General features: G+C 36.0%; 1 protein-coding gene across 7 annotated transcripts in view; it reads right to left on the reverse strand.

Annotated features, from left to right (window-relative positions):
- Positions 1-2,847: 2,847 nt before the first annotated feature.
- The window catches only part of SCN3A (sodium voltage-gated channel alpha subunit 3), a 93,281-nt gene continuing 70,757 nt past the window's right edge, over positions 2,848-25,371 (reverse strand). For all 7 annotated transcript variants that reach the window (XM_058664573.1, XM_058664572.1, XM_058664570.1 and 4 more), the window contains 7 exons: positions 14,945-15,067; positions 10,402-10,674; positions 9,528-9,581; positions 8,500-8,637; positions 7,193-7,297; positions 6,803-7,073; positions 2,848-5,929 (listed from right to left, as the gene is read on the reverse strand). In XM_058664573.1, the coding sequence (XP_058520556.1) occupies positions 4,734-5,929; positions 6,803-7,073; positions 7,193-7,297; positions 8,500-8,637; positions 9,528-9,581; positions 10,402-10,674; positions 14,945-15,067 (2,160 nt within the window). In that variant the 3' untranslated portion in view covers positions 2,848-4,733. The remainder of the gene's footprint in view (positions 5,930-6,802; positions 7,074-7,192; positions 7,298-8,499; positions 8,638-9,527; positions 9,582-10,401; positions 10,675-14,944; positions 15,068-25,371) is intronic.

Here is a 25,371-nt window from a genome sequence, read left to right on the forward strand (position 1 = left end):
GCTTACTGGATGCCAAAAACTGAAGCTAAAAGACAAGTGTCAAAACATTTGTTCCTTTTTAGTATTTATTCTTTGTACAAAAATGTTGAGTTTGACCTTTCTTATGATTATAACTGAATAGTTAGACATGAACAAATATGATTTTGCTCTTGTGAAATATCCTGACTATTTGAAAATTAATAAAATGTATCCACACATATAATATTTGAAATACAGAATATTCATTTTATTTCCCCACAATGATTTTTCTTCATTAAAAATAAATCATTTAAATTGCCATCATATTACCAGGAATGAACAGAGTAAGAAAACTTGATGTTGGAAGAAGTCCTGTACATATAAATAAATATCGAGAATAGGGCTGTTTCTTAAATCATATATCAGGGACTTGTCAAGTAATGAAATGGACTATACATAAATATATCAATGTATATCTTGTCCTACATTATGATTTCCCATTGCCTTCTGAATAGTGAATAAATGCTTCTTGGAAAGGAAAAAAAAATAAATCATTTAATATCATTTATTAGTCACATTGATAGACGAAAGAACAAGTTATTAATGAAACTAAAATAATAACTTGTTCTTTCGTCTATCAATGTGACTGATTCTACCATTATATACATTATATATATACTATTATATAGATACATTCTACCATTACATATAATATAATATTATATATCATATAACACATATTACATTATAGATTATAATGTACAATATAATAATATATAATATGTGACATTGTATTATTAATATTATAATATTATATTATAGTATTCTATAATAATATTATATATTATTATAAATAAATCACATATTATTATAAATAAATAAATAAATCACATATTATAATATATTATATCATAGATTACATATTATTATATATAATGTTATATATCTATATCTATCTATCTATCTATCTATCTATATATAAACTTGTGGAAGTAGTTTTTTAAAGAATTTTTCAAAGTACAAAATCAGGGCCCAGCACAATAGCCTAGCAGCTAAATTGTTGTCTTACATCTGCCAGGATCCCTTGTGGGTGCTCGTTTGTATCTTGGCAATTCCATTTCTCATTCAGTTCCCTGCTTGTGGCCTTGGGAAATCAGCAGAGGATAGCCCAACACTGTGGGACCCTGCAACCATGTGGGAGACACAGATGCTCCTGGCTCCTGGCTTCAGATTGGCTCACTTCTGGCTGTGTGGCCACTTGGAGTGTGAAGCAGCAACTGGAAGATCTTTCTCTCTGTATTTCCTTCTCTCTGTATATCTGCTTTTGCAATAAACAAATAAAATAAAACAAACCTTTAAAATTGCGTAATCAGCTGTCTATTCTGAATGGCATTTCAGAATATTCTATAGCTAGATAGCCATATTTTGAAAAGCATTTTCTCTTGAACTAAATACTCTTACAACTGTTTTGGTAGATTATCTTTTAGATATATAATGGATACCAATTAATTGATTATTTAACAATTTTACAATGGGATGTATATTCAAGAACAATACTTCTCAATAGTATCAATGGAATCTTTTAATTGACCTGAGGCAAAAAATGTCACTGAATTCTGATTAGCCACATTATATAATTTAGATCTAGGTTAACTTTTAATATTTATATTTATGACCAAGTTATGTTTTATTTTATTTTTTAAAATTATTTTTTATTATTGATACAGTTCCATAGGCTCTGGGATTTCCCATCCCTCTCCCCAAGTTCCACCCCCGCCACTGATTCTCCCTTCAGTATTATAACAGGTTGTCCTTCATGAGCAGTCATAAGTCCATCATGCTGCTTTATGCTATATTTTAAAATCTGCTTTATAATTTAGAGTTTCACTGAGAAAAATGAATAAACTCAAGGCACTCTTAAGATAAAGTTAATTATAAATTTTCAATAATGGTACCATTAATAATTTATGTACAAATAAGGGTTCACAGAGTGAAATTAAAGGAAAAACATAACATTTGCTAGCTCTCAATAGTTCAGATGATGGTATCAGTTATGTTGACAATGATAATAGCTGGGCCTGGCACGGTGGCTCAGTGATTAAATCCTTGCCTTGCAACTGGTTGGGATCCCATGTGGGCGCCACTTCATGCCCCGGCTTCCCAACCTCTCATCTAGCTCCCTACTTGTGGCCACAGAGAGAAGTAGAAGATGGCCCAAAGCTTTGGGACCCTCCATCCATGTGGCTCCTGATTTGTGATCAGCTCTTGCCATTACGGCCACTTGGGGAGTGAACCAGCCAATGCAAGACCTTCCTCCTTATCTCTCCTTCTCTCTCAAAATCTGCATTTCCAATGAAAAACACATCTTAAAATAATAAAACAAGAGCAATAATAGCCAAAATAATTTGGGTGACAGCCATTATAGGTACCTACCACTTTTACCTTCAAACCTGAAAACTGCATCAAATAGGCTTGATTTTTTGCACATGTGAAAGTTTACAAAAAACTACTTTTAATATATCTTTATTGTATAGTACCACTTTGTGGATCATGTACTAAGTTGTCATAAAATCAGTGTGAACTTTTATGAATCAAAATGTCAGGCAATGTACAGTTCTAGGTATATATCTATATCTATATCCCTAGATATATCTGTATCTGTATCTACACCTATATATATATACCTATAATAAAATATTACATACATTAAATTGCCAATAGTAACAATAAAAAACAGAGGCCAAGAGATGATATACAGTAAAAAAATGAAATATTTATTCTTTTGGCTCAATAATGGCGTAGCTTACCATTCTTGTTAACAGCCATTCCCTGCATGCAGCTCATCAGTACACTACAGTGATAGTTAAAGGAGTTAACATGAAACTTCTGGTTTGTGCAAAAACCAAACATTTAGGTAATTTGCACAACTTTGCCACTTTATTAATCTCTAAAAAGGACAGAGTCCATGTTATATCTGTAATAGCATTTGTGCTGTAGGAATTAAAAAAATAATACTAGTCTGCATACAGAAATACTACAAAAGTTGAGTTAAAAAAACAAACTTCTATGAATAAAGGGTTATAGTGAGACAATTGTAACCAGTAGAAAATGATCTACATTTTAATTTGTGACCAATGTATCTCCTATTGGAATGGTAGAAAATATATTATAACAAAGAAATCCACAAAACCCGTTGTCTAACTTTTATTTTAGGAAATTATTCATTGAAACTTCTTATGGATTCAAACTTTTTGAATTGTGATTAAAAATAAAAAGCAAAAGCATAAAGTAAAATAAATTGCCATGTCATCAACTTGAAAATAATTTTCTTATGTACAAAATGCTGACAAATAAAATTGATTATATTTTTACATTATTTATATTTAAACAAGCACTAGAAATATTTGTAACAAGATATGAAGTATAAGTTTTAACAATAGGCAGTATGCAGTGTGTTTCCTTGTAATCAAGGAAGACACCTTATGACACTCAAGTTGAGTTAAAAATGCAAAATAAAGATATTTTAAAAATAACTTTAAATTATTCGGTTTGACATACAGAGAGACAGCTGATCGAAGTCATTACATCACCAACCATTGACTTCAATCAAAACTTGTGAGGAATGGATAGAGTAAAATAGAGCAGCATAGGCAATATTAACATGCATTAGTGATAGCTTTTAAATTCTTTAGGTTTAATGAATGGTACAGGATACATTCCTGTTAAAAGATTGCAAACGACACATACACTGTGGTACATATTTGAATTTTAATAGAAGTTGTTTATCAGGCTATATATATGTGTATGTATATTTATATATATATATATATATTTGCCCAAACATGCACCACAGGAAAAACTAACTATTTACAACAACAGAGGATACGGGATTGATATAAACCATCAGCTTTGATGAGAGCAGAAGGTGGCAAAGCAATATTGCAGCCCCAAAATGGAGCAACTTTTAAAGCAATATTTAAATATACTTTTCTAGAACAGGTTTAATAGATTACGTTTTTGGAACGCATTTAACCAAAATTAAATATAGAGCTCTGGAACTTAAAATAACATTTGCACTTGCTGAAACAGAATACTTTGCATAAAAATAATTCTTTAAATATTAGAGGAGAATTTACAGGCACATAACTTTTCAAATATTAAACAAACATAACAGATTAAAACACTTTGAAAATTAAAGCTGTCTAGAAAATGGAAGTATTTGAAATTGCCTATAAATTTGTTTTCTGATTTTGAGAAAAAATTTCATTTTCTAGGCAACATCTGATTATTTGAGACTCGTGGAGTGGGGTTCTTACATACTTTTCCTCAACATAAACCTCATTTACAAAAATAGTGACATAGTATTATGAATAAACTATGAATTAGGAACCAGGGAAATCCACCAGAACATATTTTGTAAAAATATGGCAGATATGAGGTTAAAAATACAGTAGATGCAAGTACTGTACTAAAGGTGTTTGGTGCAATGATAATGATCACTTAGCACAACTATCCCTAAAGTCTAGGTTGCCATTGGGTTCTCCTCAGCAGTGTCAGCTGGTAATGAAAACAGCAGCCTCTTGTCAATGTTGATACCCTGTCGCACAGAGTTGCAGTGACAGAGAGGTCACTGTCTTGTATAGGCACTGACCTTGAATATTTGTTAAAACAGTCAGTTTGGCATGGACCTTCTCTGAGAGTACAGTTGACACATGCACGGTACCTCATAGGCTGTAAACAATTGGTCACAAAGATGGAGCGTTCCCAATTTCTTTTTACTTTTGATTTTCCCTCACCTCTTTTCCTTTGCTTTCTTTTTCTGTTTTGTCTTTCTCAAACTTTTCTTTGTCTGGTTTTGTTACACTGTCATAGGAAGGAGGAGAGGTGGTTGAGGAACTCCCATCTGTTTTTTCTGGGGTGGTGTTGCCATTTAATTTGTCAATAATCATGTCTTCCTTCAGGGGTAGGTCAATCCTCCCTTTGATTGCCTCCTTGTTGTATTTATTTGACATCCTTTTTAACCTTTGTTTTAAGAGATAGCATCTGTAATTTCGCTGAATGATAGCAGCAGACACCTCCTCCTGCTTGCGTTTCAGAGTGGTTGTGATGGGCTCATAAGAAACTTTGGAGGGGTTTGATGCCATGAACCGGTCCTCCATCTGTATTCTAAGGGCGTCCATCTCTCCACTCTCACCCAAAACACGCTTTGTAAAAGCAAACAAAATGTCGAGGCAGTGGATCCGGTCGCCACTGACCATGGGCAGGTCCATGGCAATGAGCTGTACTTTGTTTGGTTTTGCTATGAGAAGAGGAGGATCCAGGGCAGCGGCAAAATCAGAGAGCTTGGAGAACTCTATAAACTGGGTGGCATCTGGGTCAAACTTCTCCCAGACCTCGTAGAACATCTCAAAGTCATCCTCACTCAGGGGCTCTGCACTTTCCTCGGTGGCAACACTGAAGTTCTCCAGGATGACAGCGATGTACATGTTCACCACCACCAGGAAGGATATGATGATGTAACTGACAAAAAAGAAAATCCCAACGGATGGGTTCCCGCAGTCTCCTTTAACAGAGCTTCCAGGATGAATTGTATCAGGGTCACAGTCGGGTGGGCCACTATTGAGGATAGGTGCTAGCAGTCCATCCCAGCCAGCAGAGGTGGTTATCTGGAACAGGCAGATCATGCTGTTGCCGAAAGTCTCAAAGTTGAACATGTCATCAATTCCAGCTTCCTTTTTAACATAGGCAAAGTTGGACATCCCGAAGATGGCATAGATGAACATGACCAGGAAGAGCAGGAGGCCGATGTTAAACAACGCAGGAAGGGACATCATCAAAGCAAAGAGCAGGGTACGGATCCCCTTTGCTCCTTTGATCAGACGTAGGATTCGGCCAATCCTGGCCAGTCGGATCACGCGGAACAGGGTAGGTGACACAAAATATTTCTCTATCAGCTCAGCGAGAAACATGCCTGTAGAAAAACGCAAAACACAGCTGAAACAGAATCTTTCAGTCGCATGGTCTGTGAATATAACAGATACTGTATGTAAGCAAATCTGAGTGAGATATTTGGATCCACTCTAACATTAGCAACAAAGGTTATAAAGTTCTATTGAATGATTCTATACTGCTATAAAATTTTCATAAAACCCAAGATAACCTCATAAATTAACATGCATTTTAATACTATATATAATTAATTACTATGAATAGTTATTTTCATAAACAAAATAGTGACAACTGCAAATAAAATTTATTTTTTAAATATTTGAATATGATTTGTACTTTGAATAATAACATAACATAGTTGGAGGAAAATGGAAGATATTTGATACAAAGATAATGTTGAAATTTCTAAATCTGAAATTCCGTCATAACTTATCTCTTTTCTGTGCTATTAAACCTTTTTTGTATGCTATTAAGTATTATTGCTTATTTCAAGACTTAGCTCAGATATTATCACTGTGCTAACTCATTGAAGCACAATTGATCAGCTCCTCCTCTGTGCTTCCTCCAGTACTAATTTTATTGGATGAAAACAAATTTTTAAAGCAGTCTACCTCATTCCTCAATCTGTGCTTTTGCTTATCACTGAGAGGTGTCTAATGATTTTTGTTTCCTGTTCTCATCATTTATTCCCCAAATCCAGTATTTCTAACCCAGTTTCTAACTTGTTCACTTTGTAAATAAACCCAGAGTTGAATGTTTCATATAAATATGTGGGTGTTGAACTTTGGCACACACTTAGAATTATTTCCATATCTAATTTCCATTGTCAACAGGTGGTAGGTATCAACGGATACATTTGCACACAAATGCACCTCTTTGGTGGAAACATTCTTACCTACAATGGAAAGAATCACCACCACAAAATCAAAGATATTCCAGCCTATCGTGAAGTAGTAGTATCGCAGGGAGACGAGCTTCAGTACAAATTCTCCAGTGAACAGGACAATGAAGACAAGGTTGATCCGGGACAAAACCAGAGTCATGTATTTGCTCTGGTCGTCCGTTTCCACCATCATGGTGACCATGTTGAGACAAATGAGGATCATGATGCTGATGTCAAAGACTTGTCTTGTGACAAAATCGAAGACCATCCCCTGAAATTTATTCTAGAAATGGAAAGAAAAGGGGTATTCATGATGTCAAATAATGGTTCTGATCCAGAGCAGTGCTCAATATTATTATATGAAAATACAGCTTTGGCATATTCAAGATGAGTAGTTCTTACTGATGGCCGGGGAATGGGTTTCTGAGGTTTCTTGGAACCAAGTTTCTTCATTGCATTGTAATACTTTTTCTGTTCCTCTGTCATAAAGATGTCTTGGCCTCCAAAGTGAAAACATAGTATAAAACTGTTTACAATCCCAGCATGTGTTAAGATAGCACTTTCAACAAAAAATTGAGTCTTCAGTATTTTCTCAACTTTTAAATGTCATATAAACTTGTTCTGCTTTTCTCACTTCTATGAAATTCTGAATACTTCAATAATATCCAAAATTCTCTAAGTATATAAAACTCTGGTTAGTGGAGAATCTGAATTTGTTTTTACTGTGTTTTTAATATATATTTTTGTGAAGAAAAATATACCTTCTTAGCTCATTTAACTATTGACAGATTTAGTTCCTTCCTCAAGATTTCTGAGCATTTTCAACGTTACAGGTCATATTTATCATACATATGGTGCAGTGTCTTGCTGCTGACAGGGAAAGACATTGATAACACAGAAGGTATGTAATGATATGCTGGGATAACATATGGGCTGCTGAAGCAACAATAAATTTAGAGACTTAGAGACAGGCTTTTCTTGAGAGCTTGTTTGGAGATTCTAGCAGGGGAGCACAGCTACTCGTATACTCTTGACCGAAGACCGGTCCTCTAGCGGGGATGGTCCTCCTCTTCGACCAAGTGCGCAGCTTCGGGAGGGACGCACATGGAGCGGTGAGGGAGGAAAGGGACACCCGACTAGCCAGCCAGATCAGCCGAATCAACCCTGGCGATCAATGGGGTGACAGATGTCGCAGCCAGATCGCCCTCATATCCGAGACAGGCTTTTCTTATAATGGTGCCTTTCAGCGAGGCATTAAAAAGTTCTTAAGGGTGTGTTAGGCAAAGCATACAGAAAAAGCAGATATCACATGTAAAGTTACGCAGATATAAGCACAAAGCTTGTTCATCGAGGACAAAATGTTCATGCAGCTGAGTGCCAGTGGTGATTCTTAGAGGGTGAGTGGAGGTGGGGAAGCAGATACAGAGAATGGGAGTGGGTGAACATGCAGCTGGGAAATTGGTACTGAACATTTCTGTAACCTAGACTCAAATATTGGAGACATGGTGGGTGTCCTGATGCCATAGACACAGCTCAAGATCAGAAGGACATTACAGCATCTCTGCAGTGGATGAGCCTGGACAGAGCCACTAACTAGAGGCTGGAATCCACCGCAGCTGAACTGAGCATGAAGGCCATCTAAACCTGTTGTGAGTGACTGTCCTTTGGAACCTCAGGAGGCAGAAAGGTGTAAGTTGAGGAATACTTATCTTCTTTTTCTGCTGATTGAAGTTATCTATGATGACACCAATGAAGAGATTCAGAGTGAAGAATGACCCAAAGATGATAAAGATGACAAAGTATAAATACATATATAGATTTTCTTCATATGCAGGCTGAAGTTTAACCTAAATAATATTAAATATCAATACAAATTTATTAATATTAAATATAATTCAAATATTTTAATTATTAAATAATAACTAATAATAAGTAAAATTAAATGCCATTCCAAAACCACAATGAATATTTAAAATACATTAATAATATGGTGGGTACCATTATTTGATATGGAATTAATTTGTCTTGCCTTGAAGTACTTTTAACTACAAAGCAATTTTTTTTCAAACTAGCATGCTCTAATGTAATGAAGGTTTGCAACTAATACGACTGTTCTTGAATCTATGTTCCTATGAGACTTACCTGTAATGTTTTATTTTGTGTAAATAACAATGGCATAAACAGATTTATTTGACCTTTTCTTACAATTACTCTTCTTACAATTTTTTGTAATATTTTAAGTATGCTTTTGGAAATGATCTTAGAAATACATCTTCAACAGCATAACATTGACTTGTAAGAGGAAAGTTCGGCATATACTTATGCATTCTACATAAAATAGTTTAATTTCTATTTTCAAAAACAATGTTTTCTTGAAACTCATTTACTTTTCTATATCATGACATACTTGCACATTGCTTTATGAACTCTGTTAACCACACTCCTCAGGGATGGGGAGACCAATTAATTCCCCACTGACTACCTTTCTTACTCTGAATAGTCTCACTAACTGGACCAGTCTGATATCGTGATTCATGCAGTTAGACTCATACTGCATATTGGATATACATTAACCATCGCAACTAAAGCTTATTGGGTTGAAGATCATCCCAATATGCAATGGTAAATATTCTGATATCATCTAAAGAAAAAAATGTAATTTATAAATTTTTCAGTTTTCACCAATATTCTTCATCAAAAATTTAGTAGATACAAATATTAATTTAGTAATACTTACATCTCGGGAATCAACAGCTGCATACATAATATCCATCCAACCTTTAAAAGTGGCCTGTAAAAAACACAAATTTGAATTTTGCATAAAATCGACATCCGATAATATGGCATTACATTAACTTAAAATCTGACAGCATTATTATAAATAATTTTTGTACAAAATTGTGAAATTTTCCATGAAGAGCCTGAAATAAAATTCATTAAAATTAGATTTTAAAAATCTATATTTACAGTTGAATTTTTTTCTTTCAGAGGATATTCTATTTTCTTTCTACACTAAAATTCAACAGGGGTCTTGATTCATGTAAATTTCACCTCAATCTGAATTCCCTTTCATTCCCAAATGTAAACACTTTGATGCAGTCCAACAGTCGTGACCACACAAAAACAATATTAGAAGTGCTTTTTCAGTGGTTACTATAGTATCAAGCGAATGAAAATTACACTTCATACATTTTGAAATCCATCCCCATAATATTTTAATTTCTATACAGAATAGAATTATACTTCTTAGACTTTAGCACAGATTATCTAGCAAATAATTCATATGTTAAATTCAGCACTGCAGTATAAGCATTCTTACAACTTCTTTGGCAACAACATCTATGGTGAACTAAAAGTGATCATAGCGTTCAATAATATGACAAGGAAAAAGTAAAACAAACGTAAAACTACATTAAAACATGCTGAAGGCTTATCACTGAGAAAATACAAAAAAACACTATCATTTCCTTTTCATATCAAGTAAAATTAAAACAGGTGTCATCAGCAAGTAGTTTTTCTACTGTGAAACACTAATGATTCAAAGAACAGATAAATAATCTTACTTGAAACACTTTGAAAATGTAATCAAATCTGATACTCTAGCCGCTTACCACTTGAAGCAACGCAAGGTATCCAGCTCCAACATTATCAAAGTTGACTTTCACATTTTTCCAGCGAGCTTGACTGCCAAGAGCCTGACAATCACTCCAATTGTTGACTTCCCTAACATCAAACATTTTGCCCGTTGTCATGTTGACACAGTGATAGTACTTGCCGGCAAACAAATTCACACCCATGATGCTAAAAATCAGCCAAAAGATGAGACAAACCAGGAGCACATTCATGATAGAGGGGATTGCTCCCACCAGAGCATTCACGACCACCTAGGAAAGGAATGAGGGCCAGGGAGCTTAGGGATGTTTACCATGGAAATCATTTCTTCATTGATTCATTAGATATTTTAAAAAATTTTCATTTCATTTCATTTCATTTTATGACACAGTTTCATAAGCTCTGGGCTTCTCCCAACCCCTCCCCGTGCCATTCCCCCATGGCGGATTCCTCCACCTTGTTGCAGTATTACATTTCAAATCCAGTCATGAATCCTTCATTGCAAGCATGTACCATGCATAGAGTCCAGCATCTTATTATCCAGATAAGTTGAACAGTTTCTTGGAGAGACCATATCTGGTCTGAAAGCAGAACTGGCAGAATATCATCCCATCCAATGAAAAGCCACAACATAACATCAACAACAATTTACAACATTATGGAATTAATTGACATGGTATTGAGTAATCAATATGCTTAAAAAAATGCATGTTCTTAACCACAGCCTGTGATTACTTCATTGACATTTCAATTTTCGTTTATACACAGAACCAGCTGCTATACACCTTAAAATGGCTATAAGGTACTATTCATCTGTCTCCTGTCTATTTTCATTTTAGTATTTAGCAGTTTATAGTGTTGAAGCATAATTTTCACTGAACTTGGCAGCTTTTAGCATAGTCTAAACAGGCTTATAACTGTAACAAGGCATATGTCAACAGTTGAGGCGCAGGACAGTTTTAGGAGGCGTGTGCAGATAAATCTTCAATACCTTAGTGAGGAATAACTAATCTTTGCGGGAAAAAGGGAACCCTACTCCACTGTTGGTGGGACTGCAGGCTGGTACAGCCTCTATGGAAATCAGTATAGAGAACACTCAAACAACTGAAAATCTGCAAGAATTTTCAGAATCAAGAATATAACAGGTAACTTATAGATAACAGATTCGAATCAGCATCAGACATTAGCATAACTATAAGACATACAGGGGGACTCTTGGACCCTCACCAAGGACTATCAGTATGGGCACCAAGGACTACATCCCAACCGCCAAGAAGAACACAGGGAATTGGAGTGCCTTTGGAGACCGAGAACTCTGAGTTCACCCCTCCCCCCGTTTGGATCTACCACATGGGATGGAAGAAGCCCATATCCTTCCTCGCAGGATCCAAGGTCATTGGAACAACAGCCAGGAGCCCTGAGTGGTCCGCAGAAACAGGAGAACAGTAAACTTCCTTTGGTACTTGGGAGGGGAGCTTTCTCTGGTCCTTAGCTCCAACTTTGGATCCCCTTCCTCTGTTGCAATGACCATCAGGGTCGCTCCGGAGCCCCGCCCCCCAAAGGAAACAAACAAAAAAATTAGAATAGATAGACAGAGAACAACAAGGAAAGCTTAGAACCAGACAGGAAATGGTCAGCACGGATCTATATATACTTTGCTAGGCAGGACAAAAAGATTAGTTACTCTTCACTGGGGTATTGAAGATTTCTCTGCACACCCCCCCTAAAGCTGTCCTGCACATCAACTGTTGACATATGCCTTGTTAGAGTTATACGCCTGTTTAGACTATCCTAAAATCTGCCAAGTTCAGTAAAAATTATGCCATTAATGTGTCAAGCACATTAACAGTGAACTGAATCAGAAGTGCTGAATTCTGTACGTGAACAGATATTATCAGAGATGGTTGCTTAACCCCTTATGCCACAAACTTTGGAGAAGCAAAACATTTTAGTTTTCATGAGTCTTGACAAGTGGATGGTGACTCGAAAAGTGGGCAAGCCCTTTATGAATGCATAGGGTATTAAAAATATCTTAAATCTACAGCCTCAGATAAAGTTAACATTTTGTGATGAAGAAGAATATGATTAGGAATTCACATAGACCACTCCCCTTTTTTTTTGTCCTAGATAGGGAAATTGCAATCTAACAAGGTCACATTCAATTAAGAAAAGAGGTGAGAATGATGTTTGAACATGAGAGGTTTGAGTAGAAGTGCATTACTGTTACCGTGCTATCTTTTAAATGTTCACTTTGCGACACATGCTACTTTACAAAACAAGGCTGATCCAATGTATGATGAACAACTTTAATCACCATTCATCTCAATAAATTCCAAAGATGTTGAGGTATTCTGAAATATCTAAGGAGGTCAACAGTAATATTGAATCTAATCTACTTGACATTTGAGTATTTTGTTGAACATTTATATTAAATGGAACTATTGATTTATTTTTAAAAATACTTTCTACATTTGTTGAAAAAGCAAGAAGTTTTAAACTGAAATCAAACCTGAATTTCAAAATTACAAAAATTCTGTTATTGCATTCTATTTCCTTAAAATTATATACATCATGTTTATCAGTTTTGTCCCTACTAAAATTTGTATAAAATAAACTCCATGCCTCCACGAATTATTTTATCCTCAAATCAGATGACATAATACTTTTGTCATATTTCACAGCTGACATGTTAATTTTCTCATATGACTGAATTGAAAATACTTAACAATACTTTTCAGATCAGAACAAATTTGTAAGTTTTCAGTTTTTATTTTTAAAAATTGCACTCTGAAGCAGGTGGTGCAGTGGTTCAATTGGCTAATCCTCCACCTCCAAGTGTTGGCATCCCACATGGGCACTTGTCCTGGCTGCTCCACTCCCATCCAGTTCCGTACTTGTGGCCTTGGAAAGTAGCAGGAGATGGCCCCATGCCTTGGCCCTTTGCACACACATGGGAGACCAGAAAGAAGCATCTGGCTCTTGACTGGCTGAGCTCTGGCCACTGCAACCATTTGGGAGTGGACTAGCAGATGGACTTTTTTTTTTGTCTCTTCTCTCTGTAAATCTGCCTTTCCAATAAAAATAAATAAATTGTTAGAAAAAAATTGCTCTCTGCAGAAAAAAAAACTATTAATGTGAAAAAAATGTAAAACCATGTAAACAGATGAGTGCTGACGAGCATCCATCATGGTACAAGAATGATTTGAAAAAAATTATATTATTTGATAGTTTGTATAATTATCATCTTGGTTTATTACTACTGGCTATGATTAAATACAGTTACAACATAAAGACCAAGTAATCATTAACTTACAATGTTTCTGGGAAAGCTGATGGATTCTTTCATTTTCTCTGATGAGTCAATTTTGAAGTCAATATTGAAGCTTATTGCCCCCAAATAAGTCACCTCTGATATAAATGCTTCATGGAATAGATTAAATTCAATATCCGTGTGCATTTTCAAGCCAGATTAAACAAAGCTGGGCTTTGTGTTAAGCACTATTGAGAAGGGTGTGGAAGTGGCTGTGTATCTATATAACTGTTACTTCATGTTTACACATATAATATACTTACAATGTAAGAGCTCTGGAAAGGAACATCTAAGTGCTATGAAAAAGTCAACCTCAGAATATTCCTTTAGAAAGGAGAGCTATAAAACAAACCCCAAGAGTAACCTCAAATAGATGGAAAATTATCCTAAGACTACTCCGGTTGCTCACAATGTACAGATGTTGTTAGAGACTTCAATTTAACACTGTTTTCCCGATAGTAATTCAAGCAGTGAAGCACATAAAACAATTGTGTGTACTAATTCAAGAAGTAAAGCACACAAAACAATTGTGTGTTTTTATTCATCATCAGTAATTTTACACTAAATATATTTTTAATATTTAGTTTGAGAGGAAGAGAGAAAGCACTTCCACACTCTGCTTCATCTCCCAAATCTGAAGCAGATTGGAATGGGCCAAGGCTGAAGCTAGAAGCAGGAAATCCAATCCATGTTTCCATGGCGGTTTCAAGGACAGAATTACATGAACCATCACCACTGGCACCCAGATCTTGCATTAGCAGACAGCTGAAGACAGCAGTCAGAGCTAACTGTGGAACTGACACTATCTGATGTGACTTAACCCTGTCTTGATTAGAAGGCTAAATGCCTAACCTCTTTGAGGAATCAAAGTATCTATAGAGAAGTTGAAGAATTTCTTCCTGGGATGAATGTGAGAAATTCATAGTCACTTCAAAGAGTGGCAAGAATGGAGAAAAACAAAACACGAGCCAGCCTATGGTTTTGTGGATGTTGTGGGAACAATCCCACAGTGTGATCAGAACATTTGAATTCTAGTGGTAGCTCTGCTGTAATTTCTAAGGGCATGCTGAAACAAATTCCAACTTCTTCTGGAGATCAGGCTTAGTAACATCCAAATTTCTGCTCTCAGATCCTATAATTCTATGAGACAGAAGAGTATGGCACTCTTCAATTTGCAAATCATTCTCTGTATGCAATTTTGGCATAAGTCATTACAGAGCTTCTATTCTTACCCGCATGCCTTCAAATCGGGATAAGGCTCTTAGAGGTCTTAAAGCTCTTAGCGTTCGTAGTGATTTGATGGCACCAAGTTCTGAATAGCCAAGAGCAGTGGCTACCAAACTCACCAATGAAACCTATAAAAGATTAAAAAAAATAATTAGTGCACCAGGATATAAGCTGTTGCTAAAGACAGGAAGTGGCATCTATTATTTAAAGTGAAATCAGTAAATGTTTGCAGATAGCTTGGCAACCTTTATCTTCCAACTAGTGGAATTGTTTTCTATTGTTAACTTCATTTCATACTATGTCTTTTCTTACCAGTGAAACTGGAATGAATCCTACCTGTATCTATAAATTTGTAAACCCTTTCAAATATTTCACGTCATGAATCACATTTCAACCTATGTGTATACTATGGTTCAAAAGACAGGTCTTCATGAATCTCTACTGAATAATATTGGTCAGAATTCATGTTTTCTCCTGAATAAAGGTAGCATATTGGATGTGCATTTTGGAGGCATTTACTATGAAACAGAGCTAATTGGTTAGATATTTTCCCTTTCAAGCCAAAAAGACTTTTTTAATTGGTTGGGATGAAACATTCACTTCTTCACTTAACACTATTTGGGGATACTTCAGTCAAAACACATTGGTTAAAATAAATAAAGGAAAGATTTTATTTGGAAATACTGTATTCAAATTACTTAAGATTTATATTACAGTAACTTACATTTAGAGGGATTGTACATCATTCTGTCTGTTATTTATTTAAATGTTAAATTTACTGAATTATATGAAAGATGAAAGAACAGATGTTTTTCCAGAGGACAGACCTCATTTAATTTCACTTTCTTTTTAAATTTATTTTTGATTATGTTTAAGTTGTTTATCATGATGGAAAAGAACAAGGGTCAGGAAAAAGTGGGTGTGATCATTGTTTCCAAATTTTCCATCTCTTCTTCCTGTTTCTGAGGAAAGGATGAAGCCATACCCAGCCTCCCAACCATCCCAGTAGCTGGGGATGGAGATCTGCCACCCAATATCAACCCAGGGTACTTCTGTGGCGCATGCTCCGAGTGTTCTGCCTAGGTGGTTTCAATAGTAGTAAAATGTTGATCTCGATGATCCAAGAATGAAGAAAGCATTCAAATGTCCATTGGTTGACATAATCGAACTTAGAGTCTCCATTTGTCCAGATTTTGCTGTCATTGTTTGGCTGGAGTAGTTGTCCTCTGCTATGGTACTAGTTGTCCTCTAAAGGTCCCAATGGGCTGCCATATCTTCCATGTGCATCATTGTCGGCCATCTACTGCTCTGTCTTTTCTACTGAGGAGGACCAGTTCTCATAGGTGGGCGCAACGACCCGGACCTTAACTTTCTTTCAATACAATAACCTACCTATATGTGTAAGTCCTGAGAAGCAGGAATGCTTAGTATTGAGTTTTTACTGATGAAGAAATTGAGTTTCTCTCTCTCTCTTTCTTTCTTTCTTTCTTTCTTTCTTTCTTTCTTTCTTTCTTTCTTTCTTTCTTTCTCTTTCTTTCTCTCTCTCGCTCTCTCTCTCTCTCTCTGTCACACACACACACACACGCACGCACAGAGAAAATGGCTAACAAAAATAGAGCTATCCACATGAGCTCCAATGATTTGATCTTTAAAAAGCAGTATCATAACATTTGGTTCCATTATAAATATTTTTTCCTTCATCTAAACTGAAGAAATGGCCACCCAATCAAGACTTGCAAGGAAGATACTTAATTAGTGCTTTCCTTGATGCATAGAATAAGATTTACTTATTACATCAATGGAATGGCTTATGGACATTATGGATTAATTTTTGTGTGTGAAAGAGGATTTGCAAGTGATTTGTTGAAAATGGATCCACCAAACAATCTCGTGAAGTAAAATGAAATCAGTGGTCTTCCCAAGAACATAAGGTTTCAAAGGTGACACCAAACTTGGAAGCTAAGTTAGAAAGTCAACTGGAGTTCTGCACCCTCATTGTTTAAATTAGGTTGTTTCACAGAGTTGAATCAAATAATACATGACTTGAGAGTTGAAACTTGATTTCTGGCAGGATAATTTATGGAACTATTCGTTTCTGTCTTGGCTTTGCTGCTATAGAAGACTGGAAAGATTGAAAAGGTCATTAGAGAACACAGGCTTCCATCTTTCAGGCTCTTTTGCTTTAGGAGTCACTAAGTATTCCTTGATATTTCTGGGATTACTATCTGAAGACTTTCCCTTTCTCACTGAAATCCTTTATTGGTTATGTAGGCTCTTAAAGAGAAGTGGATGAGATTTCCCATGCCTCTTAAGAAAACTCATGCTTTGAAAGGACGTGAAAGATAATGTCCATAACCAAGTGCTTGAGGGACAGAAAGCTGGGGGTTTCAAGGCTGAGAGACCTGATTGCATAAAACCACCCTTCACAGGGATAAAAATGGGCTTTACAGAAAGGTTGACCATCAGTGAACCTGCACTACTCATGAACTTCGTGGCACAGAGACTCAAACGGCTACTCTGTCCATGATAGGATCAAAGCCTGCATGTGACTTGGATTTTCTTCAAGTTCCTAAGTGGAGTTGATCAAAAACTGCCTGATATTGTGATTACTGAAAAACCTGAACTGGAAACTGCAGAATATTTGATTTGTTAGAAAAACAAAGATGTTTGGAATTTTGAGAGTATGGATGACAGATTGTTTTTATCATATAAATTCAAATGATTATTTTTTCCATAAAACCACCATTCTAACCAATCATACAAATATATGCCTGGTTTACATTTGACTTGAGTCAAAATATCATTTTGTATGGTATACAAATTCATTCCACTGGGTTAATGAATCTAAAAAGCTTAATTTGATCTTTAAGGTGATTTTAAAAATGAATCTCTTTTACAAAAAGAAGCTTAAAATTTTGTAGCATGTTTAAGGTTTGAAGATAAACACTAAATTAAATCCCACATTAAATTCCACAATGTGATATTTAGCACATTGGAAAGAAGAAAAAAATCAAACTTAGTGTTTTCTAAATCAGAGAATATTTGGCAGAAAATAATATTAGAACCTTATCTCTTAAGCCAAATTACGTTTCAGATAGCTAAAAAATTCAATATGAAAGAAAAAAAAGCACTAAAAGATAGAGACATAACTCCCAAACGATAAAGCTGCCAAAAGACAACACACACACACACACACACACACACACACACACACACACTCCTACTTGAAAAGCAGACAGACAAGACTGGCTCTCCTATCTACTGGTTCACTCTCAAAGCTCCTGTGACAGCTAGGGCTGGGCTGGAGCTGAAGTAAGGGTCCAGATTCCTCTATGTCAGGTAGGGACCAGTGACTTGGACCGTCACCTGAAGCCCCTTGAGTCTGCCTCAGCAGAAAGCCGGAGTCAGAAACCAGAGCTGGGAGTTGAACTAAGCACCATAAAATGGGAGGCAGAGTTTTAAACTGTTAGACTAAATATCTACCTCCAAGAATTTTTTTTAATAGTGTTGAAGTACGAGGGTCTTCACAGGCATGAGAAAACCAAGAATGAAGAAACCAACTGATAAATCTGATGAAATGGGTATAAACAGTTTCTACATGTCAAAACAAACAAACAATCTTAAAGGCCTAAAAAAGAAATATATTGTGTCTCATGTGACAAAATATTAGATTTTATTAATACAGAAAAATTTCTTACAAAAGATTAAGTAAAAGAAAATTAACCAAGCAATCCAATATACTAATTTAAACAATTGAAATCTGTATATAGGAAACCTGGGAAGTTTTTGAGTCACTTCACTTATCCTTCTCTAACTTTGTATAAGAGCTGAATAATATTCATATTCCCAGCTTATGGTTTACTTCACAGAGAAAAATCTATATTGGCTACAGAGGGCAGAACGTAAAAACAAACAACCCATTTGTGGTTGTTGTTTCTGTCAGACCACAAAAGCCTCATCAATATATCAAACAACTGAGGTTTTCCTATTAATAATACCAAAAGTTAAATAGCATGTGGATTAACAGTAGATGTTTGGGCAAAGACATCTGGAACATTGGATTTCTAGTTGCACAGCTCTCCACTTTCACTTGACATTAGCCTTTTTTGCTATTTGCTAGGAGTGCCTAGAGAAGACACATACATGGAAGTCACAGCAGACGTGGCAAAAGTTTGTTGCTGAAAAGGATTCTTGTATGGGGATATTTGAGCTTGAGGTGGAAGAATCTGGGTGAGTGAGGCACACAAGAGGAATGAAGCAAAGGATTCCAGCAGAAGTAATGGAGGGCTCCTAGGCAAAATCAGTTAGACATGAGGTTCATACTTTTAGAAGGGGATTTTGTAGCCCAGCTGGCCTCTTTGCCTTGGACATTCTTTTTTTTTTTTTTTTTAAGGCTCTCAGTTTATCAATCTTAGACTTTGTGCATATGATTTTAAAACACATAATGCTTACGATATATGTAAAAGCCAACATGTGGACACTGAGGTATTGCTCATGGAAGTAAAAGATCCAGGAATTCACCTCTGGGAAATCTGGCGGGTGCCTCCCTGGGCAGTATTGTATAACCCATGAAATTCATGGGCCCCATAGGAATTTCAATTAAACATTACAAAAATAATTTGTTTTAAAATGAGGACTTTGGATCAGTTTGATCTAAGTTAACCTCCTTTGGAATTAATTCAAAGGTTAATTCAAGATGATGAAAGTGAAGTCACACCATATATTATGTGTGCTCAAAAAGAAGCCACAGCATCTTCGTTAATGGATTCATCATCTTTAATCAAACACACTACTGAAAAAAGTATGTTAGGTACTGATTTGATTGATACTGAGCATGATTACTTCTGTTTATGGGTTCAGTTATTATGAGTATAATTTCAGTTTTAATTATCTTTGAAAATATGATTTCTTTGAAATTTATATGATGAGTGCATATTGTATTGTTACTTGACAGTTAAGTGATTATTCTATGCCTTGATTTCCTCATATAAAATATTGAAATAATACTACATGCCTCACAGTTTGTAGTATGTATTAAATTAATTAAAACACATCGAAGTCCTAGAACAGTTTATAGCTTGATAAGGGATATATAACACATCAAATTCTACAGCAAACTAAGGCTTGATAAAAGATAGGTGTTGTTGGTATCACAAATGATAACCCTGATTTGCCTTTGTTGTCTCCTTTTAGAATCCTGCTATTAAGTTATGTTTCACTGGAAGGTTTCAAGAAAGATTAGTGGCCACCTAGATGTTCTGATAGGAGATTTTCAATGAGGTTATGACTGGAGATAATTACTGGGTGCTGTGGTCATGAAAGGAAACAAATCAGACTTACAACTCATCTATTAGTTGGTAAGATGGAGAATTTGCTGACTGGTTATAAGAAGAGAAAGAGGTTGAAGATGACATTAGTTTGGATTTATAGGTTTGATCATCAGACTAAGAGCGGAATGATAATGAGGGCATATAGAATTAGAAACTAAGATTCCATGTGCCAAAAATCCATCTTTGAAAGAACTTTACATAATAATTTATAGCAGAAATAGTTACAATATTTGTAAGCCTCCTATGAGAAATTTCTTCTTCTTAATAATGCTAAAAATGAGTTCAGTTCTTTAAAATTTTGAGCAGAATGTATTATTTCTGAAGGATATTTATGTAAGAATCTATAAGAACCAATGAGGTTCTTGCTTTCATTAAAATATTTATAGATTATATATTATTATAACAATAGCATCTGCAATACAATTTCAACACAATTACAATAGTAGTATAATATTTTTGTGTTGTATATGAAGGTAGTATCTTCTTGGCCTTCAGATAGGGAGGAAAGAATCATACAGAATCAGAAAAACTAGTCCATTCAGTTTAGTATTCTGACAGGGCATGGGTTAAGCTATGTTCCTTGGTGTGAGCATAAACTGTTACCATTTGCTGTCTCCATTTCTTTATCTCCCTTCTAGGCTAAGTCTGTTCCATTAGCACCTGATCACCATCATCTCCATGAGACATCTCTTATCCACAACACCATGACTTCGATTTTACCAACCCAAGTGTTAATTTTCTGTGCTTATGTGTTTTGATCTTCCTGAAATCTTTGTCAAAATTCATCATTGCTCTTTTGTTAAGAAACACCAATCTTATCTGGACTTCACTAATGCCATGTATTTTCCATTTAACTCCCTTTTCCTTTTAACTACCACTTACTAGTTTAATGCACTGACCTGCTCTCTTTTGCCCAACTTCCAAATATTGAAATATCACCATATTTTTGTTCTGGATTCCACTGTGAATTCTCACTTTCTGTCTAGGTTAACTAAAATATGTTCATAGTTTCAGCTACTACCTCTACCTTAATGGTCCAGCATCTCTCCCTCTCCCTCAAGCTTTAGCCATGTATAAAATTCAATATCGCCACGTGAAGTCTAACAAGATTTGCAAATCTACTGCATTTCTCTTCTAACCAGCCTGTGCCTACCTTGCTATTATCTAATACCACAATTGCCTAATACAGTTTTACTTTTAGAAACAAATTTGACCAAATAAAAAATTTTTAGATACATTTTTTCAAGGAATTTATTTTTTTAAAATTTACATTTTAAAAGAGTATGTCATTTTTATTTATTTATTTTTTATATTTCAGTAGCTATTAAGTTTTGTTATGGAAATACATCCTATGGGTCTGAGATCCTTTAGAGTATATTCACTCATACTTTCAAAAATTGCTTTAACTTTATGCTTATCTGGTTTGGTGGATTGAGTGGTCTGAGAACAAGATGTTTCTAATATTATACTAATTCATGTGGTTTAGATCAGAAATTGACTCATTTTAGATAAAATAACTTCCACAGAGGTAGACTGGTTTAAATAATCAGGTTCAATCTGCTAATTTTGGCTCATTCAATGGGAAAATTTTTGAGGTATTACTCTTTTATTCATTTGCTTAAACATTATTCAATAGATACTTATATGTTTATGTTAGGTGTTTGAGGATACAAACATGATAAGGCCTTTTACTCTTAAGAAATTTTTGCACATAATCATATTTCACATATGAGAAAATTACACAGAAATTCATGAATTACAGTGCAGTAAATACATGTCAAAATCTTCTGGATAAGATTTATTACTCTTTTACGTGTACTTCATACATGTTGAAGTGCTTTTGAACAAAAAGACTTGTTGACTGCATTTGATGTGTCATCATTTATGGAAAAATGGAGATTTTAAGGCTTAATGCAATGCCCTCCTGTCTTCCAAATACGTATATAAGAGAATATTTCAAAAGTTAGTGGAAAAGCAAAATTAGAAAATAAGTTCACTGGGATAGGCACTGTGTACAGAGAGGTAAGCTGCTGTTTGCACCAACAGCATTCCTACAGAACTGCTGGCTCAGGTCCTGGCTCTGCTGCTTCTGATGCAGTTTGCACCTGATAAGCCTGGGAAAACAGCAATATTCCTCTTGCTTGGATTCCTACTACACTCGTGGGAGGCTGAGCAGGTTTCTGGGCTCCTGGTATAAGCCTGGTCTAACGCTTGCTGATGCAGCCATTTATGGAACGGACGAGCAGATGAAGACTTAACTCTCCACCTCTCCCTTTCTCTGTCTTTCATATAAACAATGTTTTTAAAAAGATATTCTTTAGTACACAAAAGTTGTGAAATCCATGCATACATTTTCCTTCTGATGTGCATTTTCCATGCATGAACTTTCTTAAGATTTCATGAGCATGTGCATGTATGTAGAGGGTGGTAGTGGTTATGGTGGGGGATGGAATTCTATTGAATAAACCCACAAAAATGAAATTTAAAAATAAGCTAATTTGGAATTCTGGAATCAAGATGGTGGAATAGGGTAAGGACATGTTTAAACAGACAGAAAGACATCTAATAAGAATGAAGTAGAGAGGACATATTCCAGGAAACAAGAAAGGACAGAACAACAGCAAAGGGGTACCTGGAGACTGACAGACACAGGAAAGCAGCAGACATAACGGTGTGGTGTTGCAGTGACTGATACTCCAGCGGCATTCAGCTAATGGCGATCTGAACTCCACCAGCAGCCAGGTGGGAAGGGACTTTCACTGGGAGCTTGGGAGGTGAACCCAGAGGAGGAACTGTCTGTCCTGCTGGTCCGTTTGATTTGACCAGGAGCAGACAGAGCAGCAGATTCCAGACGGGCAGTGTGAGAACAGGGTGGATTTCACAGCCCAGTCAGCCCCCTTGAGCTGAATTGGGTGCCACTTTCCTTAAGGAGGCAAAGGCAAGGAAAAAGACTGAGCATACGCTGAGATGGGGGTGAACTCATTTCTGACTCAGAGAACTGCAGCAACGTAGCATTCTACAGGTTCCACCCAAGACAGGTCTGGGTAGCCCTCAAACCTGATGACCAGCAGATCAAAAACTCTAGTAGGAGCACGTCAAGTGCCATTTTGCACACTGTGGCAATAGCTTTAGGACTGCAGGGACAACAGTGAACTGCGCATGTGCTGAGCTCGCGAGAACTCACTGAGGTCCGTGGATTGCACTGGTCCCGCAGGAAAATAATACTGACTGTGGCATTGTATGGGTCAAAATAGGTCTGCGTGGCACGCAGACCTAACGTCCAACAGGTTCTGACAAGATCATTGCCACCAACAACCTAATTATCTAGGACACCTGGTGTCTCCCTAATCCTGGGACCTGCTCCAACCACAAGGGGCAGAAAGGTTGCAGAGACAATGGTGCAGCCACAGCACAGTATCACAGGAGGTGGAGAGTGGTGAGCCAGGAGCTGGGGCTGTGGAGACTACAGTGGAAATCTAACATAAGAACCCAGACCTGGAACTCGCTAGAGGGAGTAGCACAATTGGCTGCAAGCAAAGTGTTGTGTACCAACTGCAATAAGTAAAATCACATTGTAGACCTGTGGGTGACACAGCTTAGAAACCTGCTCCAAGGAATTCAAGACTCTGCTAACCAGAAGTACAATGAACAAGGGCAAAAGAAGAGACAAAAACACAATGAATATTATCGAAAACTCCCCTGCCAAGGAGCAAAACCCTATGCCAACCTCAGAGCTAACTGAGAAAGACATCGAGAAAATGGGGCATACAGAATTCATAAAACTCATTTTAAAGCTTCTGATAAAAAATGAGAAACACATACAAGAGTTCAAAGAATTTAAGGAAGCAATAAAGCAAATCAAAGCTAATATATCAGAAATTAAGAACACAGTAGAGCAAATTAAAAGTACAATGGAGAGTCTCCAAAATAGAATGAAGCAAGCAGAAGAAAGAATCTCAGAATTGGAAGATATTTCCTGTCACCAGGGGGAAGCAAACAAAAAGCTGGAAGCAGAGCTGGATCAGGCCAAAAAAAAGTATTCAAGAATTGAAAGACACTATTAAGAGGCCAAATATGAGTCATGGGAGTCCCAGAAGGTGCAGAAAGAGAAGCTGAGCTTGCAAATGTATGTAATGAAATAATAAAGGAAAACTTCCCTAATCTAGAGAAAGAATTGGGAAACAAGATCCCGGAGGGGCACAGAACTCCCAACAGGCTTGATCAAAAGCAATCTTCACCAAGACACATGATCATCAAGCTCTCTTCAATTGAACATAAGGAAAAGATCCTTAAATGTGCACATGAAAAAAAATCAATTGACATATAAAGAAATGCCAATTAAACTCACAGGAGATCTCTCACAGGAAACTCTATAGGCCAGAAGAGAATGGAGTGACATATTCCAGATTCTAAAATAAAAAAATTGTCCTATGATAACATATCCAGCAAAGCTTTCTTTTGTCTTTGAAAATGAAATAAAATTCTTCCACAGTAAAGAAAAGTTAAAAGAATATACCTTTTACAGACCTGCCCTACAAATGATACTTCAAGATGTTCTCTTGACAGAGAAGAGGAATAGCACCAAACAAAACCAAAGGCAAACGGGAAGAACATCCCAGTAAAATGACAACAGAAGACTAAACCAATGACCAGCCCATTCCTAAAATGAGAGGACCAAAGTATCATCCATACATATTAAACTCTGATGTAAATGCTGTAAGCTTAATCAAACCTCATAGATTAGTAGACCAGATTAAAAAACAAAATAACATCTATTTATTGTCTAGAAGAAACACATTTCACCAACAAAAATCAGCAGAAACTATATTGCATGGGTTTTATTGTTTTCTGTTAGTTTCATCTCTTCAAAACACTTTCTACTGATTAAATCATTCAATGACTCGTAGATCATACAGTAGCATCATTTTCTTCAAGAAGGTTCTTGATTTTCATTTCTTCAGCTACACGTTAGTCATTTAATAGCATGTTATTTAACTTTTTGGTGTTGTTAATTTCTTTTTCTCCCTGAGGTTGATTTTGTTTTGTGTCTTTTCATTTAAGGGGATGTATAGTAGCTGTGTAATGGAGACTGTCATATCTAG

Source organism: Ochotona princeps, chromosome 5 (genome assembly GCF_030435755.1).
Source record: "Ochotona princeps isolate mOchPri1 chromosome 5, mOchPri1.hap1, whole genome shotgun sequence".
NCBI lineage: Eukaryota > Metazoa > Chordata > Mammalia > Lagomorpha > Ochotonidae > Ochotona > Ochotona princeps.